The sequence below is a fragment of the Rutidosis leptorrhynchoides genome, chromosome 1, assembly GCF_046630445.1.
Source record: "Rutidosis leptorrhynchoides isolate AG116_Rl617_1_P2 chromosome 1, CSIRO_AGI_Rlap_v1, whole genome shotgun sequence".
Taxonomy (NCBI): domain Eukaryota; kingdom Viridiplantae; phylum Streptophyta; class Magnoliopsida; order Asterales; family Asteraceae; genus Rutidosis; species Rutidosis leptorrhynchoides.
The window spans coordinates 514,437,630-514,457,192 of record NC_092333.1 but is presented as its reverse complement, the minus strand read 5'-3'; the positions used below and the strand labels follow the sequence as shown (position 1 = coordinate 514,457,192).

At 35.2% G+C, this 19,563-nt stretch overlaps 1 protein-coding gene and 1 pseudogene across 1 annotated transcript; both read left to right on the top strand.

The window, feature by feature from the left end:
• The first annotated feature begins 2,725 nt into the window (after positions 1 to 2,725).
• LOC139876541 (uncharacterized) lies at positions 2,726 to 5,804 on the top strand. Its single transcript, XM_071863877.1, has 4 exons — positions 2,726 to 3,035; positions 3,107 to 3,345; positions 5,008 to 5,120; positions 5,207 to 5,804. The coding sequence occupies exons 1-4, from the start codon at positions 2,783 to 2,785 to the stop codon at positions 5,598 to 5,600; spliced, it is 999 nt and encodes a 332-aa protein (XP_071719978.1). The 5' UTR covers positions 2,726 to 2,782; the 3' UTR covers positions 5,601 to 5,804.
• A 1,408-nt stretch (positions 5,805 to 7,212) lies between these two features.
• Positions 7,213 to 19,563, top strand: part of LOC139876539 (polyubiquitin-like) — a 106,250-nt pseudogene continuing 93,899 nt past the window's right edge.

The following is a 19,563-nucleotide window of genomic DNA, read 5'->3' as shown; positions in this document are numbered from 1 at the left end:
ATATATAATTGTGGAACCAAACTAATGTCAATTATAACATAAAATTAAATAAGATGAATAGAAATTGCGTACTCGTACGTTGATTATTCCAGTAATTGTATCTTCTTGTATCAAAGAATCCGCAAACTTATCCCACTTATTATTGAAACCAAACCATATGATATGTCAAATGATCACTACCGACCCCTAATGTTCCTTTGTTCTCTATCCATCAGAGATGACACGTGATTTATGATAGCCCACAAACTTGTACATCCACCAAAATCATCAAAAGTTTTCAACTTTTGAACTCCACGTCAAATCTCATAATTCTCTAACCGATTCCATCAAAGGTTTATCACACGAAAATACTTTATTGCTTTGTTGGATGATAGGGTTTGAATACCGGATAAATCTTTGAATCGTGTAGTCACTTTCGCGATAAAGTATTTCGACTCTATACATATACTGCCTTAGGGTTACACGAAATCTTTATTCGGGATAAGACAAAGGCACAACTCCAATATAGGCAATTAAAATTGGAAGTCAAGAACATAGATAATTTGTATATTGTGAATGATCAATTTTTTTTTCCATCCTCTTGAAAAGTGAGACAAATACTCTTATTTATAGAATATGAAAGGTCACCATGAAAAATTGCATCTTTTGATGTAAAACTTTCAATGAAATGTCACACCTCTTGGTGTAAAGGTACCATGGTTACACCATTTCATGAAGTTACACCATTTCATTAAAAGTGTCACCAATTCATGAAGAGTTATGTTTTTTGGCAAAAAAGACACCAACTAACAAACACAACCTTTCAATTAAATGACTCTACTTAGCTTAAACAAGCGTGTACTCCACACTCTCCTAACTTGTTATAAAGCTTAACTAGAAATCCATTTGTCTCGAGTAAATCACATTATCACACAAAATGGCTGATGACACTAAAATCACCAACAATTAACTTCAAAAAATTTGGACAAATTAGTTAATTAGCATTTGGGTTCGTTGAAACCAAATCTGTAAAACATTTACACGAGTTATTTTCGGCGATGTTGATCTCCGACTCCATTAGTCACGTGCACATATGGGTTAATGAGGTTTCAGATGTGGCGGTTGTTGAGAGATTGAAGGCGGAAGCTTTTCAATCAGACTTCGTTTTTTTATCGAATGATTTTGTCCTCAAGTAATTTGTCGATGTTGAGGCTAACAATATTAATGCAGGTGGAACTGGGTGTCCCTTCTAGTTTTGATGAGGTGGAACCGAGTGACCCCTCTGGTTTTGTTTCGGTTGATGCCGCTAATGTTAATCTTTTCAAGTGGAGAAGCCAATTGTTCCCTCTATTCTTACCTTTTCAGATGCAAAATATGATAAACATTACACGACTTATCATAATGGTTTGAAGGGACTAGTTTTTAAGGTCGATAATACTGACATTGGGGTTCATTCGTTGGTTTTGCAAAGTTGTTAAGATGACGATGGTTGGGAGACTAATCCATCGGATATTGAGTTAGGTTTGAGGTTAGGACTTAATGTTGCAAACTCAGCCCATACAGTTCTATTTGTGGAGCCTTCAAAAATTGGATATGATGTATGTGAGTGTAGTTATGGGTCTGAAGGCCCATTCAGGAAGATGTGATCCATCGAAGGCTATTGCTGTTTGGGAAGGTGAATCGAGTTCGAGTGCTTGTTTAGTTTAGTCTGCGATGGGTTGTAAAAGTTCATATGTTGACGCTTCTTCGTCGAGCAACAATGCTAACTTTTTCAATGAGGTTAGGAACGAGTTAAAGGATATCTGGGTTTATTGGCTCAAGTGCGGTTTCAAAACAAAAGCAGGAAAAAAGTAAAGAAAAAACCTAGAGTCCGTAATGTTCGTATGGAGGAGTTGAGGAAGTTTAAAGTCGAGGGAAATTGGTGATGGCGTGTACGTTCGTTTGTGATCCGAGTTTCTCTATTGGTTTTTGGTGTATCGTTTGGTTTGTTGTTTGTCGTTATTTCAGTTCATTTTTTAATGTTGTTTCTTTTGTAGTTACTCGTTTCCTTTGTTTGGCCTTTGATGACTTTGAGTTGTATTAGTTTCGTGGTTCGTCTTTTCAATGAATGCCCCGAGTTTTTTTGAAGTTAAAGTTTTATTTATTTTTTCTTTTTGCCAAAAATAAAAGAAAAGGAAAAGTTAATTGCTCATTACCCATTTAATAATTGCGTGTGTATTACCGTGACGGATATTGTATTGCGATCCGTCCGCGAGACGGGTACCCATTTTTGGCCATACCTATACCCAAGGTTGCAAAATTCGTTATTCGGGGATTAATCGGTCAGCACTTTGAAAGGATTAATCGGCAATTCAGGGATTTAATCGGATTGCACTTTATGTATTTTTATATTAAAATTCAGAAACTATATGTGAAATACAGATAAAAATCATAAACATAAACATAAAATTCAACATAATTGTCTAAATTTGTTCATTTTGTTCAAAAACTATACATTTCTAGCATAAATACATGTTAAAATTCTGATCAATTTTGAGTTTGACTGACTTTGATTACCAAATTCGATTTTGATCCATCAATTGACATTCACCGATTAATTAAACGGATTTTATAAAATCGAAATGAATTGCTCTTAAAAATAATTAATCGGAATTAATCCGTGTTTGCAACACTGCCTATACCTCCGGTTTAAATTGCATGATCCCTAGGTCCCCTGATTTCTTTTTGTAGCCGATTGCTTGAAAAAAGCGACTTTTATGTATATAGCCAAAGACGACCTAACTAGTTACGTATAACCCTAACAATGGCGTCAATAATGAAGAAGACAACCAGATTATTATCTACCCAATTTAATTATTCGCCCTCATCCATTATTCAGCCATGTATTACTACGTCTAGAAGGTCAGTCGAAACCCTAGCTTTTGAAGAGATCCGATCTCCTTCTCACAAACCCACACCCGATCATTCCGCATTTGTTCTTCATGGATTAATGGGGTCTGCACGAAATTGGAGATCATTTTCTCGCAATTTGGCTTCTTCGCTCTCTCCATCTTCAGGTATCTATTCCAAAATCCTTAATTTTGACTCTCATTTCAAACCCTAAAAACTTTTTTTTATTAATTTTTAGATTGGAAGATGACTCTTTTGGATTTGAGGAACCATGGAAGATCAGCGGGTGTATCTGGTTTACAACCACCTCATGACATGATTAATGCTGCTAATGATGTTGCTAATTTAGTTAAATCAAAAGATTGGAATTGGCCTGATGTCGTTTTAGGGCATTCAATGGGAGGTAAGGTGGCATTACAGTATGCCATGAGCTGTGCAAGTGGTGATTATGGAACTTCAGCTAAGTTGCCTAAACAGGTTTGTATTTTCATACAAAACTTTCATTAATTAATGTATGAAATGCAGTTTGAATTTGTAGTTGATGTATGATTAAGCTATAATGATATTTTATCTTGTGCTTCTAATTTTTTTCACTTGTTAGATACAAAGTTTGTATTCATTTTCACTTGTTACATTATGTTTGAACTATAGAAACGACTCGCAGTTTTGAAGTATACAATCATTGGATTTTTGGGTAGTCAAATGTCAATTTTACACTTATATGATACACATATTTTGGAATGTATATCTCTGAAAATGTATTACTAAAAGTATAATGAGAATTGGGAAACTTGATAAGTTTTTTGACAGTAGAGTTATTTTGGGACGAAGGTAGTAATAAACCTTTATATCCATCTCTTGTCTTCTTAATAATATACGCTGAAGTTATGTGGTTCAAGCTGTTTACAAATATCCTCCTATTTGCAAGATCTTTTGATGGTTGGTTAGTTCCCATTAATTTTCTTTGGATGGAAATTAAAGTGGAGATACCATGTTGTCTTGGTGGTATGAGGCATAGTTGCCCGAACCGGGGTGCACTTTGATTCAAAAACGCAGATCGGATTCGCTAGGTTCCGTGAATCCGATACGAAGGGGTAGGTTAGGTTTCTTTTAGTTAGCTCTTTGGTGCAACCTACCGTATAATTCGTACGATGTACCCCTTGAATAATGTTCATGAGTTATTGCCAAAACCATTATGCTTAACACTGTAAGTCGTTTCTGTTGGGTGTTATATGATATGATTGAATTTGTTTGATTGAAGATTAAAGAAATCTTAATTTGTATAAATAATGTTAAACAGTTAAAAGAATTTGGACTATTTGTTAGTTGCATGAAATGTACACCCAAAGTAAAGAAAAGTGCAACCTTGAAATGTTAGGCAAAAACTTTAGCAAAATCTATCAGTGAGCAGGATTGTTGTGCGTCTCTCATCAAGGATTTGGCTAATTATGATATCACCTGATATAATTCTTCATTATTTTCTAGTTAAATTTTCCGTTTCTTCTTAGGCATCTTGATTTGTTGTCATCAGTCCTGTCTATGCGATCTTTTGGCATCAATCTAGTGCTTCAGAGCTGTTGTCGTTGCTTGATTTTATTTATATTTTCTTCAAGATAAAATAGTCGTCTTTGCGTGGTTCAGTAAATGATTACCTGGCTGAAAATTTCCAATGAGCAATTCGTCATGTTTAGTTTAGATCTCTCATTGTTATAGCATTTTATGTGATAATTAATCACGCATACATTCAGTATTTTGCTTCTTAAATTGTATAATTTGTTGAAGATGGGTAAATGGGTAAATTGTTATGTTCTGTTTATCAGAAAAAACTCTACCCTCTAATTTTGTGTAAAATTTATAGAGCATGAATGCATGATATACGCCCATCACCAATGTATTCTCACCCAGATATCATCGGGGTTGAACTTGTAATAAGTCTGAATAGATACATCAGCCATCTGTTATTCATGGTTTTATGCTTTTACATTCTTAAAAAGGTCTGCGGGATTAGATGTGTTTTTTGTAGTTAGTTAGGTTTCACTACTCCGATATAGAGTTTTTTCTTAATGTTTCTAACAAATCGCTTTATTATTATTATAATGTAAAAATAACTCATCAAGAAGTAAACATGATGCAGAACAGTTGTGGGTACTGGATTCTGTACCTGGCATAGTCAACCCTGAAGAAACTAGCGGGGAGGTCGAAAAAGTTTTGGAAACCTTGCAAAGTTTACCAAAAACAATCCCATCACGCAAGTAAGTTTCTCTTAATTTATTCCATGTTTTAGTGCACTCGATTTATATACATGCCCTTGTGAACGACTCATGTTGTTTGGCTTCAGGTGGCTCGTGGATAACTTGATTAATCAAGGATTTACAAGTTCATTGTCAGAATGGATAGGAACTAATCTTAAAAGTTCAGGAGAACACCAGACATGGGCGTTTGATCTTGACGGAATTGTTCAGATGTTTGATTCATACAGGAAGATGGATTATTGGCCGCTTCTAGAACACCCACCTAAGGGGACGGAGATAGTGATTGTTCGAGCAGAAGATAGTGACAGGTGGGACCCCCATATAATTGAGAAGCTTGAAAGTCTTGACAATCGGATAGCTGATGAGTCTGAGGGTAAGTTTTCGTATGTGGTTCTTCCAAAATCTGGGCATTGGGTTCATGTGGACAACCCAAAGGGACTTTTGGAGATTGTGACACCCAAAATGGCTTCCCTTAGTTAATTAAAAACCAAAGTGGCTTGTGTATACGTAACAATTAACACTTATTATTGATTTATTGTCATGGTTGTATTTCATTTTGAAAATTTCAGATAAAATAATTAGAGATGAACAGAAGTTGTGTACTCACTATGTTGAATCTTTCGTAATTATATACTCCTTACAATTATAAGTAGTTCTCCGTAATGAATTGTTGATTAAACTGTCGGTACATAAAATTTGATATATGATGTACATTTTTCGAACTACAAAAGATATTATATATTCCATTGTTGTGCATTAACTTGTTATGACTTATGAATGAAGATGTTTTACCAAATCAGAAGATCACGAGATGTCTCGGATAGCACATCTTGGGTAGCTGGGTAAAGGTTCGAAAATTGTCGCGAAATAACATTGTTAAATTGCATACATTCGAGTAAAAGTACTTGCCTTTTTGAGTAATCTGAACAGTGGAAACCCATTTGTTCATACATTCCAATACATGCTCAAAAAAGAAAAAAACATGCTCATTCATATCGTCACTTTTCATATGTAAGTGTCCGTTTAACGATTAGACAACACGCTGTGTGTTTTGATTGGTATAAGATCGTTGTCGTCAACTCTCCACACACATCCCCCAACCAAAAACCACCCTTCCCTCTTATCGTGATGGTTTATTTGGTTGTATAAAAAATGTTGATCTTAAATTAATAATCAATTTATGCCTGAAATATGATTTTATAATCCTTTGTAGAAGATCTCGAACTGCTGCTATAAAAAAAAAAAAAAGTTATATAGTCTATCTATTGTTGATTTCCTCTACAATTCTTACGATTTTGCTTCAACACGTATTCTATTTGGTATACTTGGGTTTTGTGAGCCGGTTAATCTCTGGACCACTACCTGTTTTACGTGTCACCCGGAGTCAACAAGGTGAGCCACCGTGGCCACAAGGAGAACTAATTTTTTCAACTCCATAAATTCGAACCCATGACATCCACTTTAAAATGGTAGACCCTAACCACTTCACCAACACCCCATGGTTCTTTAACACATACCTATCCCTAATTAGGGATTTAGGGCTAAGAGGGGTCCTACCCCCACCTCTTAAAACTTGCGTAAGTAGAGAATTTACATACTTTTGAGTTACAGTTATTTGAACTTTAGAATCAATTAAATCATTATCCGTATTAAAAGATATGTCCAAGATGATGAATGCTCACATAATTTGTATTATTCAACAATTTACTTCACAAAAGTTTAATGGTTCAAATTTCATTAGCAGTATGTTGTGACGTGTTTGAGAAAAGGGTCGAAAATAATAATGGAATAACCTGCTTAAGTCACGTAAATTTGAATAAAAGTACACTACTTTTTCTTGCGTAGCCTAAAAAAGAAAAATCTCATTCATTTACTGATTTACACACTTTACTCTGTGTGATTTTTCACTCTCAATTTTTATTATTTTTCCCTTCTTTAACCGAAAAACATGCATATACTATTCAACCTTTACATACATCAACTACTTTACAAAACGTGTTTTAGACTTTTAGTATCATCACATTTGGACTTCCATGATTCGATTTTGAGTATGTAAAAAAGAGTTGGGCCTGGCCCAACTCACAACCCTAATAATCGCTCGTATAAAACAGAAAGATGCAGATGTTCCTGAAAATAGATCCTCTCAAATCTTCGCCGGCCGCTAAAGAAAGATGCAGATCTTCGTGAAAACCTTAACCGGTAAAACCATAACCTTAGAGGTTGAAAGCAGCGATACTATCGACAATGTTAAGGCCAAGATTCAGGACAAGGAAGGTATAAATACTTTTACGATGCTAATTAATATGTTTAAACTTAATTGATTCATTTTAATTTTACACAAATACATATATATCAATTATGTAACTTGTAGGTATTCCTCCGGACCAGCAGCGACTAATCTTTGCCGGAAAGCAGCTTGAAGATGGCCGAACTCTTGCTGATTACAACATCCAGAAAGGTTCGTTTTTTTCATATGAAATTTGTGTAATTTTTAACTAGATTTACTGTATTTCAGTAGAAATGAACGTTATAAAGTTAAAAATCGTGCCTTTTAAATGTACAGTATTTAGGGATTTTTTTACCATGATTCTGGGTTTATATTTTTTATAGTTGTTTATTAGGCGCGATTTAAAATGATTTTATAGTTTAATTAGCATAATTTTTTTTTTTATTGTTAAGATTAGTAGGTGTTAAAAATACGTAGTACCATTTTAGATTTGGTTGATGTGAACTGTGACTGCTGTTAATTTTTCAGTAATTTTTTTTATCAGCATTACTATTACTGTAAACTAAAATCAGTTGTGGTTTTGTTTTAGAAAAAATAATGCGTAATGAAATTTGTGTGAAATGCTAGTTTTGTTTGAGCTTAGATAGAGTTTTAAATTTTATGTTTTTTTTTTGTTCAGAATCAACTCTTCATTTGGTGTTGAGACTGAGGGGAGGAATCATCGAACCCTCTTTGATGGCGTTGGCCAGGAAATACAATCAGGACAAGACCATTTGCCGCAAGTAAGCTTAAGTTTATATGTTCATTATCACTCATCACTATATGTTGATGTCTATTTCCTGAATTTGTATTTCCAAAATTTTCTTCAATGAGTACACCTTAAAGGCAGGTTTACATGAATTTTCAAAATTTTGCTTGCGATTATTGTTGTTTATTATTTAATTATGTTTTGTATGCTGTTGGTTTTGACCGTTTTGTTCTCAAGTATATTTGAGTACCATCGTTATTTATGCTATTTTTTTAGTGAGGTGGTCGATATATTAACTGAATTATCTGTTATGTTAAAGTTAATCAATGGCTTTTATGGCCACATTGTATTTTGTTAGGTGTTATGCTCGCTTGCACCCAAGGGCTGTAAACTGCAGGAAGAAGAAGTGTGGCCACAGCAACCAAGTAATCATTTTTTCAACTTTCCTTGTAACTGTCATTTATGTTGCCTGCTGTTAGAATTGTTTTACAAGTTCTATCATGATTCTTTATTTGCCTGTTCTTTTTTTAAGTTTGTTTTTAATATATTTTTCAATTTTGCGTTTGCAGCTAAGGCCAAAGAAGAAGATCAAGTGAAGACCTATGAGTGTGTTGTTTGTTGTAAGAGGAACTCGTATCGTTATTTTTAGAACATCTTTGTCTATTTTAGTGATTTCTGTTAAGTACTTATGAGTGTAAACTTGTTGTACTGTTTGTTTATTTCAACAACTACCGTCTACCATTAATCAGACATATCTTTTGTACCATTGAAACAGATGTTCTTGCAAATTCAATTGTCACGTGTGTGCACTAGCTTTTGACATGGGGTTTCGACATATATGCAACCCTTGAATGTTTTACAGATGTTTTTTTTAGCCTTTCATTCCTTTAGCTGATCTCAATACTATATGCATAATCTGTATTAGCATAATCACATAGGTTTGCTGTAATTTTATCCGCCGAAATATGTTACCAAACCTACTTTCCAATTCACTTATGCCTACCATTATCATCTGCTTCAAGTCTAAGTCTGCTTGTATTAAACACCAGCTTATTCTTGAATCACCATCCACTGTTCATTCTCAGAAACAAAATTCATACTGATACTGACATGGTCATGCATTACAACTTCATGCTTAAAAAACCACGCATCATACAATGCAGAATACTATAGTAGAAGAGTTTCGTTGACCTAATGAAATTTCTGCTGTTGAAACGGATCATCAACATCGGCTTTGTTAGCTAAATCAGACTCTACCGGTCCAAACTCGTGCTTCAGTAATTGCACCACTTGACACTTTCAGGTACCTGATTGCACTATTTTCATGAGTTTTACTGTTCAATTTCGCCAAAGTATAATTCCTTTCAATTCTCCGTCAATCGCCTTCGCAAGAGCAAAAATTTACAAATCTGTATAATAAGTCATAAAATCTGATAAGAACAGAGAGAGCTTTCTGATTTCAAAATACATATTTGGTCTGTCGTTGTTGTCTACTATCAGGGAATTGAGTCCCATCCTATTCAACTAATTGAGTACATAGTAGTGTGATATAAGGCTATTCTCCAAAGGTTTATATTTTGGTTCTACTTATTAAGTAATATAAGGCTCCTAAGTTAAAGCTTTCATTTTAGTGAGACCAACATCCATAAAGCTTGCAAATGATGGCTTGTACGCGTCTTGGTTCAAGAATGAACTGTATCCATGGAAGGGTAAAAAAATATAAATATCATATAAGAACTAAAGCTAAAAATAAAATGTGTAGATAAATTGAGTGAGAGAAAATTACGTTGAAGCATCAGAGCACATTAGGATTTTATGTTTAAAGCCAAAGTTAAAACACCAAAAGCTCCTAAACCGCCTGCTTGAGTACCCTTGATCACACATATCTCTCGCAAGATTTTCCGAGTGCAATTTCTACCCTTGATCTAAACTATTTATTGAGTCATAAGCCTTAAGATTGTTAATTTAGACATCTTATTTATAATTAACCTGATCACTTAGTCTCAATTTAAGATATTGTGAAGTCCATTTATCGAAGTTAATATAGACTATAAAAATGCAATTTGAAATAGGGTATGAAAACATTTAAGTATGTTAATTTAATTATCATTGTTTATTTCGCTATTATATCATTGCTATTTATTGTTCTTAGTCACTTCTATCTTTTGTGATTAATATTATTATTGTCTTTATTTGGTTTACGTAAACAAACTCAAAAATCTCTAATAATAATTAAATTGAAAACACCTCTCTTTTGGGACGATACCTGACTTACTGTTTACTATACTACATTTATCAAGTTTTGTTGCTCGATAGTGTGCTTCAGTCAATAGTAACTTATAATTTATAATTATACAAGTTATTGCAAATAAACACCTCAACTGTATACACTTTTGCACATCAGGGACTCATTTTGACAATTATATTATTTTGAGGATGAATCGTTATATTTTGTTGGAAAATTAACGTCTTTGGTTTTTGTTAATATATTCGGAATAGGGAAATTGATGAAAATACACTTTTTTTAAGGCTTCAAACAAAATACACTTTTTTTTAAAAAAATTGCCTTTTTACACCATTCGGTAGACGGGATTTCTGTCTACCACCTTTATCTGTCGTCTACTACCATTTTTACAAAGTAGTAGACAGTAACAATAAGGTAGTAGACAGTGAGAACAAAGCAGTAGACAGCCAATTTCAAGGTAGCTGACCGTCTACTGCCTTGTTGTTACTGTCTACTAACTTGTTGTAGGTGTCGACTGATATGTATTATTGGTGTCGACACCTACAACAAGGTAGTAGACAATAACAACAAGGCAGTAGACGGTCAGCTACCTTGTAATTGGTTGTCTACTGCTTTGTTCTCACTGTCTACTACCTTGTTGTTACTGTCTGCTACTTTGTAAAAATGGTAGTAGACGACAGATAAAGGTAGTAGACAGAAATTCCGTCTATCGAATGGTGTAAAAAGACAATTTTTTTTTAAAAATTGTATTTTGTTTGAAGCCTTAAAAAAAAAGTGTATTTTGAACAATTTCCCTTCAGAATATACGATGTCAAAGTTGGGTCTGGGCCTCGGCCCAACTTGAAACCCTTATAATAATCGTATAAAAACAGAAGAATCTAGAACCTCTCAAAATCAACCCGGCCTCAAAACGAAAAACATGCAGATCTTCGTGAAAACCCTAACCGGTAAAACCATAACCCTAGAGGTCGAAAGCAGCGATACTATCGACAATGTTAAGGCCAAGATTCAGGACAAGGAAGGTATAAATACTTTTACGATGCTAATTAATGTGTTTAAACAAAATAAAACGCTTTAATTTTACATAGATACATGCTCCGTACGAATAAGATGCTGTATAATTTGTGGGTATTCCTCCGGACCAGCAGCGTTTAATCTTTGCCGGAAAACAGCTCGAAGATGGCCGAACACTTGCTGATTACAATATCCAGAAAGGTTCGTTTTTTATATGGAATTTGTGTTTGTTTATATAACAACTAGTAGTTTAATTATTTTAGCGGAATTAAATTGTTATGAAGTTCATAATCGTGCCTTTTTAATAGTATTATTAAGGAATTTCATACCATGATTCTGTATCATGTTAGTTATTTTTGTTAATTTGGAGTGATTTTAAATGATTGTATAATTTAATTGCATAAAAGAGTCAGCAGCTTTTAAGGTTAGTACGTGTTATTAAATTAAATACAGTACCAATTTGGAAATGGCTTGATTTGAATTGTGACCTTAATGCACTTATGATTGTGTTTTAGGAAAATAATGTTTAGTGAAATTCATGTAAAATGCTCGTATTGTTTGAGATTAGACAGAGTATTAATTAATATTCTGCTTTTTGTTCAGAATCAACTCTTCATTTAGTATTGAGGCTGAGGGGAGGATTTATGAGATTCGAAGCCTCTATGATAACATTGGCCAGGAAATACAATCAGGACAAGAAAGTTTGCCGCAAGTAAGTTTATTTATTCATCATCATTATGTGTTGATGTCGGATATACTGTACCTTTTACTCATTGTGGATGGAGATTGCATTTTGTGCTACTTGAATTGGTTCCTTGACATTAGCTTTTTTGTTGAAAAGATTAGCGGGTTCGGTTTTTCTTCTCTACTGGGAGGCCTTTCAAACTTCTAAGTTTTAATTTACATCTAACATTTCATGACCCTTTATTTTGTAAAAAGTCTTGTTTACATGATCTTGGTTTATATTGTTGAATTATCTGTTGTATGTAGTTGGGCTTTTTCTTGAGCTTATCTGAATTCCACTTTATTGAGGCGGTCCATAATTTATCTAAATTTTATGCTATGTTAAAGTTAATTAGTGCCTTTTTATTGCTAAATTGTGTTTCGTTAGGTGTTATGCTCGCTTGCCCCCAAGGGCTATGAATTGCAGGAAGAAGAAGTGTGGTCACAGCAATCAAGTAATCATTTTTTCAACTTTTCTATATAACTATCATTTATGTGCCTACTCTTAGGATAGTTTTTACGTGTTCTATCGTGATTTTTTATTTGCTTTGATCTTTCTCTTTAGTTTGTTAATTTTTTATTTTTATTTTTCTATTTTGTGTTTGCAGCTAAGGCAAAAGAAGAAAGGCAGGTACTGTTGGTGAAATAGGAGTGTTTTGTTTGTTGGAAGAGGAACATGTCTGGTTAATTTTAGAATATCTGCATCTATTCTAGTGATTTTTGTTGTTAAGTACCTATGAATATGAACTTCCTAAAGTGTTTGTTTAATTCAAGAAAACCGTTGGTTAGATGAATTTACCAGTTACCATATTAACCTTGTGGCTTCTATAATTTTTTTTATCTCTCTCTGATTTCACTATTACCATGAGCTTTACAGTTCAATTTCTCTAAAATATAATTCCTTTCAAATCTCCATCAATCGCCTTCGCAAGAACAAAACTTATAAACATGTATGTCATATGCAATCTGATAAGAACTGTTAGCTTTCTGATTTGAATATACATATCTTGTCTGTACATGTTGAAATATTCAAGTGAACAAGTGGTGGATGGTAGGTGGCTAACTTGTGAAGACTTTTATTTGGCAACTACACTAACCAAGTTTGAATCAATTTGCTATGTGTTTGGTGCCTACAATTTGAGGAATACAAATTAGACTTTTGGATCATGCATTCACAATCTCACCAACCTTCATTTGAGTAGTATAAATAGAGCTCAACTTATGCTCATTTAATCATCCCAAAATTACAAGTTTACTTGTATACTAAAAGAGTTAAATAGAGAGTTTGTGAGTTTAGTCTCCTAATTACAAGAGATATAAAAGATTTGTACTTATCCTTGTAATTAGAGAGAAGTGTAATTATTATTATTCTTATTAGTGAAACGTTTTTTTCCTTGCCCGTAGTTTTTACCCTTTTGGGGTTTTCCACGTTAAATCTCAGTGTCCTATTATTGTCATTATTTCGAGTATTACTAGCGGTTTGCTATAATTCGGTATCGCTTTTCTCAACAAGTGGTATCAGAGCTAAGGTCTAATATCTTGTGTGTATTAATCTACTTATCGTATGCTCTGTGGTTTCCACACTGGTGGACTTTCACATCAGAAAATAAGTAAGGTTATTTTCACTCGATAAAAGTTCTCAAGTACTATTTCTCGAAAAGTAGTATTGTCGAAAAGAAGATTGTAATTATAGCAATGTCTACAAAATTCGAAATTGAAAAGTTCAACGGGAGTAACTTCTCGTTATGGAAACTAAAGATGAAAGCTATCCTGAGAAATGATAAGTGTTTGGCGGCCATCAGTGGACGTTCCGCCGAAGTCACTGATGAAAAATGGGAAGAGATGGACGTCCAGACTATCGCAAATCTTCATCTGGCACTAGCAGATGGCGTTTTGTCTAGCATAGAAGAAAAGAAGACGGCGAAAGAGATTTGGAATCACCTCGTAAAATTGTACGAGACCAAATCACTCCACAACAAGATATTCCTTAAGAGAAAACTTTATGCGCTACTCATGAATGAATCTACTTCAGTTAATGAGCATATTAATTCTTTGAATACTCTATTTTCTCAACTCGCATCATTAAGTTGCAATATAGAGCCAAAAGAACGTGCTGAACTTTTACTTCAGAGTTTACCTGATTCGTATGATCAACTCATTATTAACTTAACCAATAATGTTCTCTCGGAGTATCTAGTCTATGATGAAGTTGCGGCTGCTATTCTAGAAGAAGAAAATCGACGCAATAACAAGGAGGACAAACAGGCCGGTTCACGACAAGTGGAGGCCTTATTGGTGTCAGGAGGGAGATCAACGGAACGTGGCCCAAGTGGGAGTGACAATCACGGTAAACCAAAGTCTAAAAAGAAGAAGACCTATACATGCTACAATTGTGGCAAGAAAGGTCACCTGAAGAAGGATTGTCGGAGTTTAAATAACTCAAATCCTCAAGGAAATATTGCAAGCACTTCAGATGATGGGACTGCTTTGGTTAGTGAGGCAGTGGTAGCAAATGAAGGCAGAAAGACATTTGTTGATGTCTGGTTATTTGACTCAGGAGCTACTTTTCACATGACCCCTAGAAGAGAATGGTTCAAACAATATGAACGTATCTCAGGAGGATCTGTATACAGTTGCAATGATCATGAACTAAAGATCATTGGAATTGGAGATATCGTTTTGAAAATGCATGATGGTACAGTTCGTACCATTCAAGGTGTGCGACACGTGGAGGGTTTGAAGAAGAACTTATTGTCTTTAGGACAATTGGATGATCTTGGTTGTAAGATGGTGATACATGAGAAGATCATGATAATCAAGAAAGGCGCGGTTGTACTTATGAAAGGAGAAAAGGTGGGTGCTAATTTATACATTCTGAAAGGCGAGACGGTACAGGAATCGGAAGCATCTGTTGCTTCGAATAGTTCAAGTGATAAAGTTGCTATGACATGGCATCAAAAGCTTGGACACATGTCTGAACAAGGTATGAAGATTCTTGTTGAAAGAAATCTTATTCCTGGTCTTACAAAGGTATCACTACCTTTCTGTGAGCATTGTGTAATCAGCAAGCAGCATCGCCTGAAGTTTAACACATCAAATTCTAGAAGTAAATTGATTCTAGAATTGGTTCACTCTGATGTGTGGCAAGCACCAGTTCAATCCCTAGGAGGAGCAAAGTATTTTGTATCATGTATTGATGATTACACTAGGAGATGTTGGGTGTACCCAATCAAGAGAAAGGCGGATGTGTTTGAAGTTTTCAAAATTTACAAAGCGCGGGTTGAAATTGAATCTGGTAAAAAGATCAAGTGTTTAAGGACTGATAATGGAGGAGAATACACTGGTGATGAATTTAATAAGTTCTGCAAACAAGAAGGTATCAAAAGGCAGTTCACGACGGCATACACTCCTCAACAAAACGGAGTGGCAGAGCGGATGAACAGAACCTTATTAGATAGAACAAGGGCAATGTTGGCAACTGCAAGCTTGGGAAAATCATTCTGGGCAGAAGCAGTAAGTACTGCCTGTTACGTGATAAATCGGTCACCATCAACTGCAATTGAGTTGAAATCGCCGATGGAAATGTGGACTGGAAAACCAGTTAATTATTCTGACCTTCATATATTTGGAAGTCCTGTGTACGCAATGTACAATTCTCAAGAAACGACAAAGTTGGATCCGAAGTCCAGAAAGTGTTTGTTCTTGAGGTATGCTGATGGAGTTAAGGGGTATCGCTTGTGGGACCCCACTGCCTACAAAGTAGTCATCAGCAGAGATGTTGTCTTTACAGAAGACAAAGATCTTGAAGATGTTAGCACTTCAAAAGAAACTATACCTATACAGGTTGGAAATGAATTTCATAAAGATTCTTCTGAAGCAGTACCAGAGCACGATGAAAATCAAGTAGTCGTTGATGAAACTCCAGCGACTCGTATTTCTAATCGGGAACGGAAACGTCCAGGGTGGCACTCGAATTATATTATGGAAAGCAATGTTGCATATTGTCTTCTAACAGAGGAAGGAGAGCCAACAACTCTTCGCGAGGCACTGAATCATTCAGATGGATCTCAGTGGATGACGGCTATGCAGGAAGAAATTGAAGCTCTTCATAAAAATAAAACATGGGAACTTGTGCCATTGCCGAAAGGTAGAAAACCTATTGGAAATAAATGGGTATATAAGATCAAGCGAAATGGCGATGATCAAGTGGAGCGGTATCGTGCAAGACTGGTGGTTAAAGGATATGCTCAGAAAGAAGGTACGGACTTTAATGAAATATTTTCTCCCGTGGTTCGACTTACAACAATTCGAGTAGTTCTAGCGATGTGTGCTACATTTGATTTGCATCTAGAGCAGCTAGATGTGAAAACTGCATTTCTTCATGGAAATCTTGATGAAGAAATTTATATGCTTCAACCAGAAGGTTTTGAACTACAAGGAAAAAAGAACTTGGTTTGCAGGTTAAAGAAATCTCTGTATGGTCTCAAACAGGCGCCGAGATGTTGGTACAAGAGATTTGATTCTTTCATAATGAGCCTTGAATATAACAGACTTTATGCAGACCCTTGTGCATATTTCAAGAGGTTTGGGGACAATGATTTTGTCATTTTGCTGTTATATGTAGACGACATGTTGGTTGCAGGCCCCAACAAAGATCGTATTAATAAGCTGAAGGCTCAATTGGCTAGGGAGTTTGAAATGAAAGACTTGGGTGCCGCAAACAAGATTCTAGGGATGCAAACTCACCGAGACATAGATAATAGGAAGATTTGGCTTTCTCAAAAGAATTATTTGAAGAAAGTCTTGCAGCGCTTCAATATGCAAGATAGTAAGCCAATCTCAACCCCACTTCCTATTAATCTCAAGTTATCCTCCGTTATGTGTCCTAGCAGTGAATACGAGAGGAAAGAGATGTCTCGCGTACCGTATGCATCAGCAGTGGGAAGTTTAATGTTCGCAATGATATGTACAAGACCAGACATTGCACATGCAGTGGGAGTAGTTAGTCGGTACATGGCGAATCCTGGTAAAGAGCATTGGAATGCGGTAAAAAGGATCCTTAAATATATCAAGGGAACCTTAGATGTTGCATTATGTTATGGGGAACCGAAATTTATTGTCAAAGGGTATGTTGATTCAGATTATGCAGGTGATATCGATAAAAGTAAATCTACCACTGCATATGTTTTCACACTTTGTGGTGGAATAGTAAGCTGGGTTTCAAAACTGCAGTCAGTTGTGGCGACGTCAACAACAGAGGCAGAATATGTAGCAGCTACTCAAGCTACTAAACAGGCAGTATGGTTGAAGATGTTGTTGGAGGAACTCGGACACAAACAAAAGAATATCACTCTATTTTGTGACAACCAGAGTGCCTTGCATCTTGCAAGGAATCCGGCATTTCATTCAAAGACAAAGCATATACGAGTTCAGTATCACTTCATTCGTGAGAAAGTGGAAGAAGGAACCGTGGATATGCAGAAAATTCATACTGACGACAATGTGGCCGATTTTCTAACAAAGTCAATCAACCGTGACAAGTTTATTTGGTGCCGTTCCTCATGCGGCCTAGCGGAAACGTAAGCAACATCATTGGCAACGAAGGATTATCGTGTGAAGATTGATTAAGCTTCAATCGAATCTTCAAGTGGGAGATTGTTGAAATATTCAAGTGAGCAAGTGGTGGATGGTAGGTAGCTAACTTGTGAAGACTTTTATTTAGCAACTACACCAACCAAGTTTGAATCAATTTGCTATGTGTTTGGTGCCTACAATTTGAGGAATACAAATTAGACTTTTGGATCATGCATTCACAATCTCACCAACCTTCATTTGAGTAGTATAAATAGAGCTCAACTTATGCTCATTTAATCATCCCAAAATTACAAGTTTACTTGTATACTAAAAGAGTTAAATAGAGAGTTTGTGAGTTTAGTCTCCTAATTACAAGAGATATAAAAGATTTGTACTTATCCTTGTAATTAGAGAGAAGTGTAATTCCTATTATTCTTATTAGTGAAACGTTTTTTTCCTTGCCCGTGGTTTTTATCCTTTTGGGGTTTTCCACGTTAAATCTCGGTGTCCTATTATTGTCATTATTTCGAGTATTACTAGCGGTTTGCTATAATTCGGTATCGCTTTTCTCAACAGTACAGAGTGCATAGTCCAAAAGTTTATATTTTGGTTCTAGTTAGGCGAAATGCCGAAATAGTAAAGCGAGTACATTAGCATGGAGCTCCAGATTGACCTCGGGGAGGTTTTCTACCGGATCCATTCAGGATTCAAACCCGGTCTGCCTGTCCCTCGGGATGGTTTAAGGATCGGGTTCCTACAATGCGATTCGGGTTTCCTCTCGAAAGTCTGTGCGTGCGTGGCAAATGAGAGTATTCGATGCCGACTGTTGCCTTTCAAAAAAATAGTCAAATGTCAGAAATCTAGTTTTATAAAACAAAAAGTTTTGAACAACATAGTACAATCCACCAAAAGGCTTATTGTGTGGCCGTAAGCAACTCATCGACCTGAGGTGGTGAGTTAGAGTCACATTTTCACACCCCCAAATAGGGCCTGGGGTATTTGTGACTAATTATATCAAATCACAGTTGTATAAATGAGAACGACTCTATATAAGACGTTCTATTGAGTTTTGCAGCGGAAGATAAATAGATTACATTGTATTTAGAGCATTAAATGTTTTTAAATGAATTGGTAAGTATGCATGAAAATTTACAAATCTGTATAATAAGTCATAAAATCTGATAAGAACAGAGATAGCTTTCTGATTTCAATATACATATTTGGTCTGTCGTTGTTGTCTACTATCAGGGAATTGAGTCCCATCCTTTTAACTAATTGAGTACATAGTAGTGTGATATAAGGCTATTCTCCGAAGGTTTATATTTTGGTTCTACTTATTAATATAAGGCTCCTAAGTTAAAGCTTTCATTTTAGTGAGACCAACATCCATAAAGCTTGCAAATCATGGCTTGTACGCGTCTTGGTTTAAGAATGAACTGTATCCATAAAAGGGTAAAAAAATATAAAAATCATATAAGAACTAAAGCTAAAAATAAAATGTGTAGATAAATTGAGTGAGAGAAAATTACGTTGAAGCATCAGAGCACATTAGGATTTTATGTTTGAAGCCAAAATTAAAACACCAAAAGCTCCTAAACCGCTTGCTTGAGTACCCTTGATCACACATCTCTATCGCAAGATTTTCCGAGGGCAATTTCTACCACTTGGGGTCTAAAGTTTCGGCCTTATCCAAACCAGCAAAACTTAAATGTAACTTGTGTTAAAATATTAGTGCACAACTCAAGTTGCTCAACTTGCTCAACTTGATTCCGGACTTTTTCGCTCAAGTTGCTCAACTTGTCCAAATGAGTTTATGATATTATTGACCGAATTAATGGTTAAGGTGTTTAGTGGCCAACTTGACATTATCTTTTATGACATACTTGCATAATTAAGTTGTCTTTTATCTTGT

Coding starts and splice junctions, on each gene's coding strand:
- LOC139876541 (XM_071863877.1), top strand. CDS start 2,783: ATGGCGTCAATAATGAAGAAGACAACCAGATTATTATCTACCCAATTT. Junction 3,036..3,106: donor TTCGCTCTCTCCATCTTCAG/GTATCTATTCCA, acceptor ATTAATTTTTAG/ATTGGAAGATGACTCTTTTG. Junction 3,346..5,007: donor CAGCTAAGTTGCCTAAACAG/GTTTGTATTTTC, acceptor GATGCAGAACAG/TTGTGGGTACTGGATTCTGT.